A 14,141-nucleotide genomic window follows, 5' to 3' on the forward strand; every position below is an offset into this window, starting at 1 on the left:
TAAAAAAATTTGTATTTAAGAGATCCCGGTAGTTTGAGACTTTCTAGACGTATTTCCTGATGAACTACTCGCACTGCCAGTGGACAAGGAAGTTGAGTTCGCCATAAATCTTCAGCTTGACACCTAGCCTTTCTCGATTGCCCCATATCATATGAGTTGTGTTGAGATGAAAGAATTGAGGAAATAGATTAATGAGTTGTAGAATAGTGGGTTTATCCAACATAATATGTCTCTTTAAGGTGCTGGAGTCACTTTTGCAAGGAAAGAGGATGAGATGTTAAGATTATGTATTGACTACAGGGGGATTGAATAGGGTCACAATCATGAACAAGTACCCTATCCCCAGAATTGATGACTTTTTTTACTAGTTGTAGGGTGCCTAGGTCTTCTCCAAAATCGACTTGTGTTCGGGTTACCATTAGGCAAAGATTAGGGCAAAGGATATTTTCAAAACAGCCTTCAGAACTAGGTACAGACATTACGAGTTCTTAGTCATGTCATTTGAACTAACCAACGCACCAACTTTTTTTACGGACTTAATGAATAGGGTTTTAGGATAATTTTTGGATTAGTTCATCATTTTATTTTTCGATGATATTTTGGTCTATTCAAATAGTAGAGAGGAACACGCTCACCACCTGACTCAGGTTTTATAGGTTCTTAGGGAGAAGAAATTGTATGCTAAATTAGTAAGTACGGGTTCTAGCTTGAGCAGACTATCTTCCTAGGGCACATCATATCAAGGGATGAAGTATCAGTGAACCCTGAAAAAGTTGAGGCAGTGCTTGGTTGGGAGAAATTAACTTCGGTCAAGGAGATTCGTAGTTTTCTAGGAATGACAGGTTATTACCACAAGTTTGTGGAAGAATTTTCTAGTTTAGTCGCTCCTTTGACCTGGCTCACAAAGAAGAATGTTAAGTTTGAGTGGAACGAGAATTGCAAAAAGAACTTTACAGAACTCAAGAAGCAGTTGACTACTAAACCCGTGTTGGCCTTACTGAGTGAGACAGGTGGATATACAATTTACAGTGATGCTTCATACCTGGGGTTGAGTTGTTCTCTGATGCAGCATGACAAAGTCATAGTTTATGAGTTCAGGCAGTTGAAGAGTCATGAAAAAAATTACCCCACCCACGACTAAGAACTTGTCGTCATTATCCACGTCTTGAAGATCTGGCACCACTACCTGTATGGGGAGACTTTTGAGATTTATACCGACCATAAGAGTTTGAAGTACATATTCACTCAGAAGAATCTCAACATGCATTAGAGGCATTGGATAGAGTTTCTTAAGAACTACGATTGTAATATTTTGTATCACCCGGGTAAGAGTAATGAGGTGGCCGACGCGCTCAATAAAAAAAGTGCAGGTATATTAGCTCACATAATAGTTTCTGAATGCAGGGTAATAGGGGCAGCACAACGGATACGACTTCAGAACTTGAAGAGAGTTGCATGCTTGGCCCACCTGACTGTCCAACCTGAATTGATCCAGAGAATAAAAAAAGCCTAATCCACCGATTCTACCTTACTAGCTCTCAGGAAGGATATAGAATAGGAAGTAAATTCAGAATTCTAAGTCTCTGCCGATGGGCTGCTTAGATTTTAGGACATGGTATATGTTCCAGATGACAGTGAACTAAAAATGGACATCATGACATAAACTCATAGCTCAAGGTTCATCATGTATTTTGAAAGTACAAAAATGTATCAAAGTATGCAGCTCCAATTTTGGTGGAGCGGGATGAAAAGAAAAGTAGCCGACTTTGTTTTCAAGTGTCTAGTATGTCAACAGGTTAAAACATAGTATCAATGCCTAGGCAGGTTACTTCATCCATTACTATTCCCAGAGTGGAAATGGGAACATATCACAATGGATTTCATGACAGGGTTACCTAAGGCACGCTCAAAACATGATGTCATTTAGGTAATTGTCGACCAGCTCACCAAGTTTTCTCACTTATTGGCTATCAAGATGACCGACTCCTTAGTAAGTCAGTGGTAACCATCAGAGTTCCAAGGTTCATTTCTTGATTTTGGTCTAGTTTTTACCAAGTCATGAGAACGAAACTGTCTCTTAATACTGCATTCTACCCTCAAACCAATAGACAATCAGAGAGAACGATTCCAACACTTGAGGATATGCTTCGAGCTTGTGTTTTAGACTTCGGGGGTTATTGGGATGATCACATACCACGATTCCAACACGTGAGAAAACTCGTGGATTGCCAGTAGGCGCAGCTGAAAGTTTAGTATTTCGCACACCGATTCGGGTAAGAATCTCTCACCTTATTCTCTGTTATGGAATTGAAGTTTAATTATAACGGTATTTTGCGTAATTTAAAAAATATTGATAATTAATTACAGGTTACTAATGGAGTCAGAACCAGTTATTTATTATTGTTTGTTCTTTTTTAACTGATTGTTTGATCTTACAGTTTTGAATAAATAATAATACACCGGAATTTGTAAGATGATTTAGTTGTGTTTCCTAGATGCATGTATTAATTGTTTTGCGTGATTTACCGTTAAATTGTGAAACTGAAAATTAAATGTAAACAAAAAATTACTTAATTAAGTGAATGAATGAATGATAGCTTTACTGAATATCATGAGAGATGGTAGATGGACCGGGTATATAGGAAACTCTACCGTGAATGTTGCATCATACCGGATGGGGTATCGATGATTGGTATTTCGGTGCTCATACCAGACTGGGTATGAGGACGGATCGTTTCACCCTCATATCGGACGAGATATTGAAGGATGATATTTTTGGCGCTCATATCGAATGGGGTATGGGGACAACCCATTTCACCCTCATATCGGATGAGGTATTGAAGGATAGTATTTTTGGCGCTCATACCAGACGGGGTATGGGGACGAACCGTTTCACCCTCATACTGAACGAGATATTGAGAGATGATATTTTTGTCGCTCATATCAGACGGGGTATGGGGACGACTCATTTCACCTTCATATTGGATGAGGTATTGAGGGATAGTATTTTTGGTGCTTATACCGGACGGAGTACGGGGACGACCGATTACTTGATAATGTTGAATAAGGGTTCACGCGTAGTAGGGATATCCCTATGAAACTCCATGGATACTAGTAGGCATATAAAAATGAAAAGTTATTATTCTGACTAATTGAAAATGAGATTATAATATTGTTTATGTTATTGCCTCTATAGGTCGGTTTTGGAAACCTCACTACGGTAAGTATGCAATAAATGATTTTATTTATTATAAATAAATTTACTTAAATTAAGAGCTCTATTAGTTGTTTTTATGATTTTTACCAACCTTTATTTCTGTATCGGTGAGTAGTGTGACATTCTTACTGGAGTAGTGTAGCTTACTCTTTCATTAACCATTTCAGATCAAGAGGACCAGGATCTAGATCCTGATCCGCAAGAAGGTTGCGAATAGGATGCCTAGTTGTTTACTTTCCATCTGTTTCTTTAATTTTTCGTTTATTCTTTTAGAAATGTCATTCCAGTAGTCCTATTGGGTATTCTAAGTTATTGTGTAAGGAATGTAAAACTCTAACTTTATTATTTTGCTTCCGCATTCAATTTATAATTTATTTCATTTTAAGTTTCGGACCGTTACAGTTGGTATCAGAGCCACGTTCCTCAGAACCATTCCTTACATAAAAACTCTAGGAAACACCAAAAAATAAATTATCACTCAACCATTCCTTGTGAAATACAGGTACAGATAGATGAGGAGAGGAAGACCCCCACTAAACCAAGTAGCCTGGGAGTGTTCACTTTGAGAGGATGTTGACCGATTATTTGAAATGTTAGAGAGACTTGTCGCTGCCCAGCAGACCCAAGAGGAAAGGAGGGAGTTACCTAATCCTCCCCCGCTACCACAGATTGAGCCACTCCTGCAGCGGAAGGATCCTGAGCCACCCCGGTACGACCTTGCTCCTCTATAATACCATCCGGCACCACTACAGTATAGTCTGGTGCCTCAACTGCCTCACATGGCACCACCATAGTATGACCCAGTGCCCTAACTACATCACTGACACCTCTACAGTACAATCTGCTGCTTCTACCGTATCATCCAATACCACTACAAGGCCATCTAGCCCATCCCTAGTACAATCCAGTCCATCTTCCACGGGACCCAGTTCCTCCCATTATGGACCCAAGCTACATTGAGAGGTATAAAATACTAAAATTATCTATTTTTGCAGCGACATCCTCCTTTAAATAGGCAGAGTACTGGTTAGTTGAGACATAGAAGACCTTCACGACTCTTGGGGTGATTCCTGAGTAGAGAGCCATACTTGCCACCTACATGCTGGTGGGAGAGACAGGCTGTTGGTTGCAACTCAAGCAGGCTACCCTACCTGTTCCAGTCACTTGGGAATAATTTTTGATGGCTTTCAATGTAGAGTACCTCCCCAAGCATCTTCGACATCTAAAGGAAATATAGTTTGTACATCTGGTCTAGGGTGATATGACTGTATCTGAATATGCTCAAAAGTTCCTAGAGTTGGGCCAGTATTCTCCTGAGAGCATGTGGATGAAGGCAGAAAGGTGAGAAAATTCGAGTGGGATCTCTGTCCTGAGATTAGACAGCAGTTATATGTATTCAAGCTCAGTACTTACTCGACTATTTTGGTCAAGGTACAGTTAGTGGAGAGGAACCTTCGGACTTTTCCTCCAGCAATAAGGAACCTCAGGCCCTCGATTTCATACTGCAGACCAGCACCTTTTGCACCTGTTCAGCAGAGTAAGAGACCTAGGCCAATGACTTAGGATCCTCATCAGATTCTGACAATAGGATGTGGTAGGACTTGTCAATACTGTGACAAGGATCATGAGGACCGACCCTGTTATTGCCTCAACAGAACCAACATTACGTGAGGGAATGTCCGAGGAATTAGAACCAGGCCAGACCTGCAGGGCTTACAACCTCATTCAGCAAGATACATAAGCCAACCCATACGTGATATAGTGTACGTACACTATCTGTAATCTTCTTGCACATGTTTTGATTGATATTGGTGCATCACATTAATTTATTTTACATGCTTTTGCATCAAACTTGAATGTATTACTTGAAAGACTTGATTCTGTGTCGTTTGTGTCTACTATTGGGAGTAGGACACTACTGGAGGAGGTTATATACAGAGCATGTATCATATATATAGCAGATAAGAAATTGAGTGTGGACCTAATAGAGATTGATATGGGGGACGTTAATATAATCCTAGGAATGAACTGGCTAACGGTGTATCACGCCACCATAGATTGTTTTCATAAGAAACGTGTATTCAACCCTCCTAATGAAGAGTCATTTATAAATTAATAAAATTCTTTAAACATTATTTCCTCTTGACAATTTTTTCTATTATTAAGTGTTTTAACTCGACTGTTTTCTCCAACTAGGCAAACCTAAGAAAACAATTTATATTCGAGAGATTTTGGTAGTCTGAGATTTTTTGGATGTGTTCCCGGATGAACTAACTAGACTGCCAGTGGACAGAGAAGTTGAATTCACCATAAATCTTTAACCAGACACCCAACCTATTTTGGTTGTCCCTTACTACACGAGTCGTGTTGAGATGGAGGAATTGAGAAAACAGATCATGAATTATAGGATAATGGATTCATCCGACATAGTGTGTCCCCTTGGGGTGCTAGAGTCACATTTGCAAGGAAGGGGGATGAGACGTTAAGGTTATGTATTGACTACAGATGACTGAACAGGGTCACGATCAAGAACAAGTACCCCCACCCCAAGATCGATGACATTTTTGATCAGTTGTAGGGTGCCCAGGTCTTCTCCAAAATAGATCTGCGTTCAAGTTACCATTAGGTAGAGATCAAGCAGAAGACATTCCCAAAACAGCTTTTCGAACCAGGTTTGAGTTCTTAGTCATGTCATTTAGACTAACCAATGCACCAGCCATCTTCATGGATTTGATGAATAGGGTTTTCAGATAATTTCTGGATCAGTTCATTATTGTATTTATCGATGATATCCTGATTTATTCAAAAAGTAGAGAGGAACACACTCATCATCTGACTCAGGTTTTGCAGGTTCTCAGGAAAAAGAAGTTGTATGCAAAGTTGAGTAAGTGTGGATTATGGCTCGAGTAGACTACCTTCTTAGGGCATATCATATCAAGGGATGGAGTGTCAGTGAATCCCAAAAAAGTTGAAGTAGTGCTCAGTTGGGAAAAATTAACATCGGTCAAGGAGATTCGTAACTTTCTAGGAATAGCAGGTTATTACCGCAGGTTCGTGGAAGGATGTTCTAGCCTACCCACTCCTTTTACTCGGCTCACAAAGAACAACGTCAAGTTTAAGTGGAACGAGAACTGTGAAAAGAATTTTTCAGAATTAAAGAAGTGGTTGACTACTAGATCTGTGTTGGACTTGCCGAGCGGGACAGAGGGATATACAGTTTATAGTGATGCCTCTTAACTGGGGTTGGGTTGTGTTCTGATGCAGCATTGGAAGGTTATAGTCTATGGATCTAGACAGTTGAAGAGTCATGATAAAAACTACCCCACCCATGACTTAGAACTTGCCGCGATTATCCACGCTTTGAAGACTTGGCGCCATTACTTGTATGGGGGGAGACTTTTCAGATCTATACCGACCATAAGAGCTTGAAACACATATTCACGCAAAAAGATCTCAATATGCGTTAGAGAAGATGGATAGAACTCCTCAAGGACTACGATTGCAACATCTTGTATCACCCGGGTAAGGGCAACATGGTAGCCGACGCACTCAACAGAAAAAATATAGTTATATTAGCTCACTTAATGGTTTCAGAATGTAGGGCAATAGGGGTCACACAATAGGTACGACTCCAGGATCTGAAGAGTGTTACATGCTTGACAAACCTGACTGTTCAACCTAAGTTGATCGAGAGAATAAAAGAAGCCAAATTCGCTGCTTCCATCATAGTAGCCCTCAAGAAAAATGCAGAACAGAGAGTAAATTCAAAATTTCAAGTTTCTGCCGATGGGTTGCTTAGATTTCAAGACAAGATGTGTGTTCTACGTGACAGTGAAAAATGACATCATGACCGAGACCCATAGTTCAAAGTTTATCATGCATCCTAGAAGCACTAAAATGTATTAAAGTATGTGACCCCGATTTTGATAGAACGGGATGAAAAGAGATGTGACTGACTTTGTTTTCAAGTATTTGGTATGTCAGCAAGTCAAGACAGAACATCAACGCCCAGGTAGGCTACTTCAGGTATTACCAATTCCGGAGTAAAAGTGGGAACATATCACAATGGATTTCGTGACAGGATTGCCTAGGGCACGCTCGGGGCATGATGCCATTTGGGTAATTATTGACCGGCTCACCAAGTCTTCCCACTTCTTGGCCATCAAAATGACTGACCCTTTGGACAAGCTAACAAAAATGTATATCCGGGAGATAATCAGGTTACATATAGTGCTAGTGACAGTAGTGTCCGACAGGGACCCCAGGTTCACTTCTCGGTTCTGGTCTAGTTTTTAGCAAGGTATGGGAACGAAACTGTCTCTTAGTACTGCATTCCATCATCGGACGGATGGACAATCAGAAAGAACGATCCGTACACTAGAGGATATACTCTGAGCTTGTGTTCTTGACTTCGAGAGCCATTGGGATGATCATTTACCCCTACTAGAGTTCGCCTACAACAACAGCTACTAAGCAAGTATCGGTATAGCTCCGTACAAGGTGTTGTATGGCTGTATATGCAGATCGCCAATATGTTAGGAAGAGGTGCGTGATAGAAGATTGTTCCGTCCAAATCTTATGGAGAAAACTACAACGAAAATAGTTAAGATCAGGAAGAACATCCAGACGGCTCAGAGCAGACAGAAGAGTTATGCGGATACCTGGATGAGGGATTTGAAATTTGAGAAAGGTGATCGAGTGTTCCTTAAGGTTACTCATTTCAAGAGAATTAGTAGGTTTGGCAAGAGAAAAAAACTAAATTATCGGTTTATTGGATCATTTGAAATTTTAGATAAAATTGGCACCCCTACTTACAGACTGACACTGCCTCCATAATTATTTAGGCTCCATAATATATTTCATGTGTCCATGCTATGAATGTACAACCCGGCAGCCCTCTCACGTCTTGGCCCACAAGCCCTTTTCACTGCACGGTCGGTATTGTGGATCGAAAGAGCAGAGTATTTTGCAATCAAAAAATTTTCTTCGTTAAGGTTTTATGGCAGAATCACACACAGGGAGATGCCATATGGGAGTTAAGTTTCAGGCCGTTACAGAACACATCATAAAAACTAGTACGATGTTGAAGTAAAAGAATTTTTTTTTTCCAAAGAAAATTGATAATACACTTAATAATTAAAGCAAATATGTGAGTACAATTTTAATTTAAAAAAAGAGCTATTTTTAATACAATATAATATATAATATATTTTTATAAAATAAGAATTATAAAAAAAACATTAAGAATAATTTTATTCTATTAAAATAAAAAAATAAATTATTTTTTTAGCTATATTTTTTGTTTTGTTGTTAAGATATTTTTGTTACAATAAACACACTTAAAACCCATGTTTATATCTCAATTGAAATGATTAGTCCTGATTAATACAGAAATAAACAAAAAGGAAAAAAGTAATTAGTTTGAATTAAAAAATTAATCCCTTTCATTTATTTAGTAATCTCTATCCACTGGAATTCACCTGTCACTTCTATCTATTCATTCATCCAGAAAGCTAATCATCTTTATTGGGTTTAAACTTGCTTTGCCCTTTTTCCTTCCCTGTTTTCACTATTTAAATATAATTATAATTAATTTTTTAATAATTATAATTAAATTAATTAATTAATTTTCTAATATTTTTTACTTTCCTAAAAGAGAATAATTTATTGGCTTACTTACCGTTTGGTTTCCGTATTTATAAAATCTTAACAAATCAATTTTCTTTTTTTTATTATATATTTTCTAAAAAACTCTATAAAACAAAACAGAACACTTCGGAACATATCACTTGGCTCAAAACCCTCTGAAACAAAACGGAGAAACCTCACTCCTCTGATTCTCTCTCTCTCTCTCGTGACAATTAACCAGTATCTCCACTGCCATGGCTTCTTTTTCTCCGAATCTAACGTTAAAACTCTTATGTTGTTAAGGAGAGACCAATATTAGGATATGGGAAAAGCGTCGAAATGGTTCCGGAATCTCTTGGGATTCAAGAAACCCAACCCGAAATCGCCTTCTTCCCCGACTGCCATCCGCTCCGCCTCTAAACATCACCAGAAGCGACGATGGAGCTTCGTCAAATCCATCCGCGAGAATGACGCGACGGCATCCTCAACGGAACGCGCTCATTTTTCGTCGTATGCACACGGACAGAAGAAGGGAGAGGAGGGTTACGAGGTGGAGGATCCGGACGAGCACGCAATCGCGGTGGCGGCGGCCACCGCCGCAGTAGCAGAGGCTGCGGTCGCGGCTGCTGAAGCCGCCGCCGTTGTTGTCCGGCTAACCAACTCTAGTGGCAGATGTGCAGGAAATCGCACAACTCAGTTTAGCTGCGGTAAGAACGAGAAGAAGAATTACTGTGTAGCTCGTGACGAGGAAGAATTGGCCGCTGTTAAGATACAGTCTGCTTTTCGTGGATATCTGGTATCTTGTCTCTATAAATATTATATTATTTGTGTCTGTATATACATATATATATATATTTATATTTATCGTTTTGTTTATTGGGTTGTTAGTTGGTTTGATCTATTTTCTTGTCATTATTGTGGGATTTTCTTTTTGCTTTCTCACCGGCTCTTTTTGTTCGTTTGTCTCTCTTTCACCCCATCTTCATTTTCCCCTGGTTTTTTCTCCTCCGTGCACTTGAGGCGGCTTAAGCCAGCGACACGTGTCCCATCGTCCACCCGTTCTTCTTTCACACTTGTGAACAGTCTTCGTTCCTTAAAAAAAAATAATAATTGAAACGTTTTTCATGTCCCGTTTTTTAAATTAATTTGGGTTTTCTCTTTCAATCGAAACGTTTCAGCCTTGCTGAGAATGTACCAGAGAAGACTCGTTTTTAAGACACACGCGAAGAGGAAGTGCAAATTATGAACTTAAAGTTTAACTGGGTAATCCATTCTGGGTTTGTCTCTGTCTCGACGTGTATGCAAACGACGTCGCTTTCTTTCTTTCCCTTCGATCTTCGTTTTTTTCTTTTTGTCGTTTTCCCCAAGGTCCGATGCTTCTAAAATCTCATGCACATGCATCTATGTCGTTTAGGGTGCACAATGCGCACCGTTTCCTCCAAGGGGAAAACAAAAATGCCGTGTGGACCTCAAACATTATACCTTGCTTACTGTTCACTTGCATAGTTGTTGTTATGCCATTTTCAGCATTTAATACTGAGAATTTAGTTTTTGTACTTGCTGCTGATAAATCTTTATTGATGTTCTGTTTATCAGTTAGTTGGGTAATTTCTGGAGAGATTTGGGTTTTAATAAAACCCAATTCTGTCTCAATTGACCCACCTAGTTAATTAGAGTCAGAATCATTGTTCGACATTTTCAAAGTCCAAGTCTACGTTTTTGGTCATCTGGGTACTCAGTGTTTTAATTTGTACGTCTAGCAGGAAAACGTGTATGCGACTTTTGAGAGGTAAAGTTTGGTTAGTTGGCAACTTTTAATAGACAAGAGTCTTCATGCACAGGATTATATTTACCTTTCTTCTCATATAGGACGGCTAGTGAGATGTCCTTATCTCTTTTGATTGTCAATGTCAGATGTTTAATTAGCTTGACGGGTAAGGACTTATGAATTCAAGACGCCCTCTTTTCTTTAAAATTTCGTGCTACTTTGACTTTTCCTTTACTTTTTCCTCCTTGGCGCCACAATTTCAAATCGCATTGCCCTTCATATTTTAACTTCTGCTGAAAATGATCCAGTGTGGTCCTCTTTCTTTTTATCTTGAAAGTTCAAATCCTGATATGATCACCTCGTTGCCTTTTGTCTGATATTCATAAAATTGGTTTAATTAGGACTTGACAGTTTAATTATAAGAGTTAATATTACCTCCCTTGCTTGTTTAATCTATTATCTAAGTTTGGTACTGAATTGGTTCGTGTGTTTTTAAGGCGAGAAGGGCATTGCGTGCCTTGAAAGGATTGGTTAGGCTTCAGGCACTTGTTAGGGGTCACATTGAGAGGAAGAAAACTGCAGAATGGTTGCGGCGAATGCAAGCTTTGTTGCGAGCACAGGCACGTGCACGTGCAGGACGTGCCTTAGTTTCTGAATCAACCAGCAAATCTTCCCATTTCCACCATCCTGTAAGCATCTATTGGTTTTGGCTACAACTCAACTTTCATAAGCTTCTCGGTCTTCTTGTCCCTTTTCCTATATAGCTCTAACTATGTATAATTCTAATGAGATCAATTCGGCAAAGATTATATAGACTAGTTATAAAGCATTAGTGAGCTACCTCATAAATTAAATCGTAACTTTTAAATATGTTGATTGCTTTGTTATTATACAGAAAAAATTTATTGCGGTATCACCCTGCTGATCCTTTTGTTGTATTTGCTTTGACATAGGATAGGCTCCAATAATCCTTCTGCAGTATCTGAAATTTGAATTTGTGTCTTCTAAATTCTGGGAGCATTTTTTACCATTGTCACCTCATGGATGCAGGGTCCACCCACACCTGAAAAATTTGAACAAGCGGTCCGGTCCAAGAGTAGAAAACATGAACAACAACCAATGCTTAAGGTAATATTGTCTTTGTTTTCTGTACTTCATTCCTTTTGTTTCAGTCTAGATGTTATCCATGGCCATGCTTAATTCTTCCTCTGCCTCCAATGCAGAGAAATGTCTCAAATTCAAATGATAGAGTGGGTAATAATACTGACAAAGCACATATTGGCGGGAATTCATCCGAGCATTGGATAGAGGAACGTCCATGGGATCACCGAGTACCATCAGCTAGAATTGGTGCCATGGATAATGAAAAGAATGACAAGATCCTTGAAATCGACACTGGAAGACAGCATTACCTACCCAAACGTAGGAACCTTTTTCATTCTTCTCATCTTATAGTGTCATTGGACCAATATAGTAACAGCTTCGCCACTTCAAAGGAGTCGACAGTGCACCAAAGAGTGCGTAGCCCATCATCCGGTGAGGTCCAATCTTTAAGTCCATTAAAGTTCTCTCATGAAGGGGAGGAAAGTGCTTTCGGCACCGCTGATAACAGTCCACAATTCTATTCTGCATCATCCCGGGGCGGAGTATCTAAAAGAAGCCCTTTTACCCCGACAAAGAGTGATGGTGCAAATAGCTACCTAAGTGGGTACTCAGACCATCCAAACTACATGACTTACACAGAATCTTCAAAGGCTAAGGCAAGGTCTCTTAGTGCTCCAAAGCAAAGACCCCAGTACGAGAGATCGAGCTCAGCGAGAAGGTATTCCCTTTATGGGTCTGGTGATTCAAAATCCAAGGTTTCAAAATTGCATGCCAACTTCGCAAATAAAGCTTATCCAGGATCAGGCCGCCTAGACAGGCTAGGCATGCCTGTTGGATTTAGATACTAAACTTGGAGATATTGAAGGCTTTTTGGTATAACCTTGTGTAGCATTTGGCTAACTATTTGCTTAGAACCCTTGGGATATTGTTCTCCAAGATGCTCTCTGTTGGTTCTTTAGGTTTTAAATTTAAGTATGATTGGAAAGCTATGTAACTTTCTAAGCATTTTACACTTCGCTTGGTTTAGAAATACTCTAACCTTCAACATGACACTGCTAGTTAGACATATTTGTATGTGGGTATAAGTTAACAAGTAAAAGCTAAGTATCTGATTCTGGTCTAACTAGAAACTATAAGTGTTGCTTACTAAATTCTGGTTCATCTATTCACTTTCACGAAGAGTTAGGTTTCGTCTCTGAGGTCGGTTAGTGTTTCTTGGACATGTTGGGAATTTGAAAAAAAAGGTTTGAGGATGTGTCTGGTCTGATCTGCATTGTAAAATTAAATGTTTGATAATTAAAAGCTGACCCACTTAGATACACTAAATCGCAAGAAGAAACAGACCGAGTAATTAGAAGATTTGGAAAAAGATAATGTCGGTGGGAGACTCGTCAGGTCAAGCTTATACGGTGCCGTATAAATCCAAAAATTTAAGAGTACATGTTATACTGAAATGGAGACCCAGTCTCCTTTGCCGGTAGGGAGGTCGTAACTTATAATAGATTTGGTTTTCAGTGCCGTCAGCCATGCCCCACAATTTGCTTCTTTTAATTTTGTTTTTATCTTTTTGAATTTGTAGCACCGTTCCATATTTCTATTACCAATAATTCAACACCATTAATTACCAAATTAAAAGTTCAATATTGTTATTAATTATGTGTTATTCAATGATAATGAAATAATTTCAGTAGCTAAGTACACTAGAACAGAGTTGAGAGACGGTCTCCCAAGTGGGTGAGTTTTTTTTTTTTCTTTTTTTCTCCCAATAGGCTGTATTAAGGCTCGTAATTAAGGAGGTCTTATGTGTTAGAATTAAGTAAATATGATTGTACAGAATTAAGAAGGTTTTAGGAGTAGGATTAAGGAGATTTGATTGTACCGGATTAATAAGACCTTAGGGGATAGAATCAAGAAGATTTAATTGTAATAGCTTTCTTATACCCCTATGACTCTTGTGTGTGTGTGTGTGTATATATATATATATATATGAATTTATTTATATAATAAAGACATGATTTTTTTCTTTAAAATCGACATGGTATCAAAGCTAAGTTTAGCTTGTTGAACAAAAAAAATATAAAAAAGCAGCCATGATTGATGAAAGAGACGAGTTTTCAGGGTTGAGCAGAGATCAATGGGTGAAGTTACTTGTCATATTGAATACAAGTAGATGAAATTGAATGACTTTTTATAAGAAAAATTCAAATAAATGGATTATCAATTCAGGAGCCTCACATCATATGCCAGGAGATGTGAACTTGTTGTCTAATGTTCGAGAGATTGTACAATGCCTTGTGGGATTGCTCAATAAAATAAATACAATAGCTTTAAAGAAAAGAAAATTATGCTTAGAAAATGACATTTATGTGAATCATATTCTGTTTGTTCCAAATATGAATTGTACTCTCATATTTGTTGTAAAAT

General features: G+C 38.7%; 1 protein-coding gene across 1 annotated transcript; it reads left to right on the forward strand.

Moving 5' to 3' along the window:
- Window positions 1–8,987: 8,987 nt before the first annotated feature.
- On the forward strand, window positions 8,988–12,729 carry IQD22 (IQ-domain 22). The gene is made up of 4 exons (XM_022039625.2): window positions 8,988–9,641; window positions 11,111–11,302; window positions 11,664–11,741; window positions 11,837–12,729. The coding sequence occupies exons 1-4, from the start codon at window positions 9,168–9,170 to the stop codon at window positions 12,563–12,565; spliced, it is 1,473 nt and encodes a 490-aa protein (XP_021895317.2). The 5' UTR covers window positions 8,988–9,167; the 3' UTR covers window positions 12,566–12,729.
- Window positions 12,730–14,141: the final 1,412 nt, after the last annotated feature.

This window comes from Carica papaya, chromosome 4, assembly GCF_054855325.1.
Source record: "Carica papaya isolate Zhongbai chromosome 4, ASM5485532v1, whole genome shotgun sequence".
Taxonomy (NCBI): Eukaryota; Viridiplantae; Streptophyta; class Magnoliopsida; order Brassicales; family Caricaceae; genus Carica; species Carica papaya.

Excerpts from the sequence above, each read along its gene's own strand:
- IQD22 (XM_022039625.2), top strand. The coding sequence starts at position 9,168 with ATGGGAAAAGCGTCGAAATGGTTCCGGAATCTCTTGGGATTCAAGAAA. Across the intron at positions 9,642-11,110 it reads CTGCTTTTCGTGGATATCTG|GCGAGAAGGGCATTGCGTGC; the intron begins GTATCTTGTCTC and ends TGTGTTTTTAAG. Across the intron at positions 11,742-11,836 it reads AACAACAACCAATGCTTAAG|AGAAATGTCTCAAATTCAAA; the intron begins GTAATATTGTCT and ends CCTCCAATGCAG.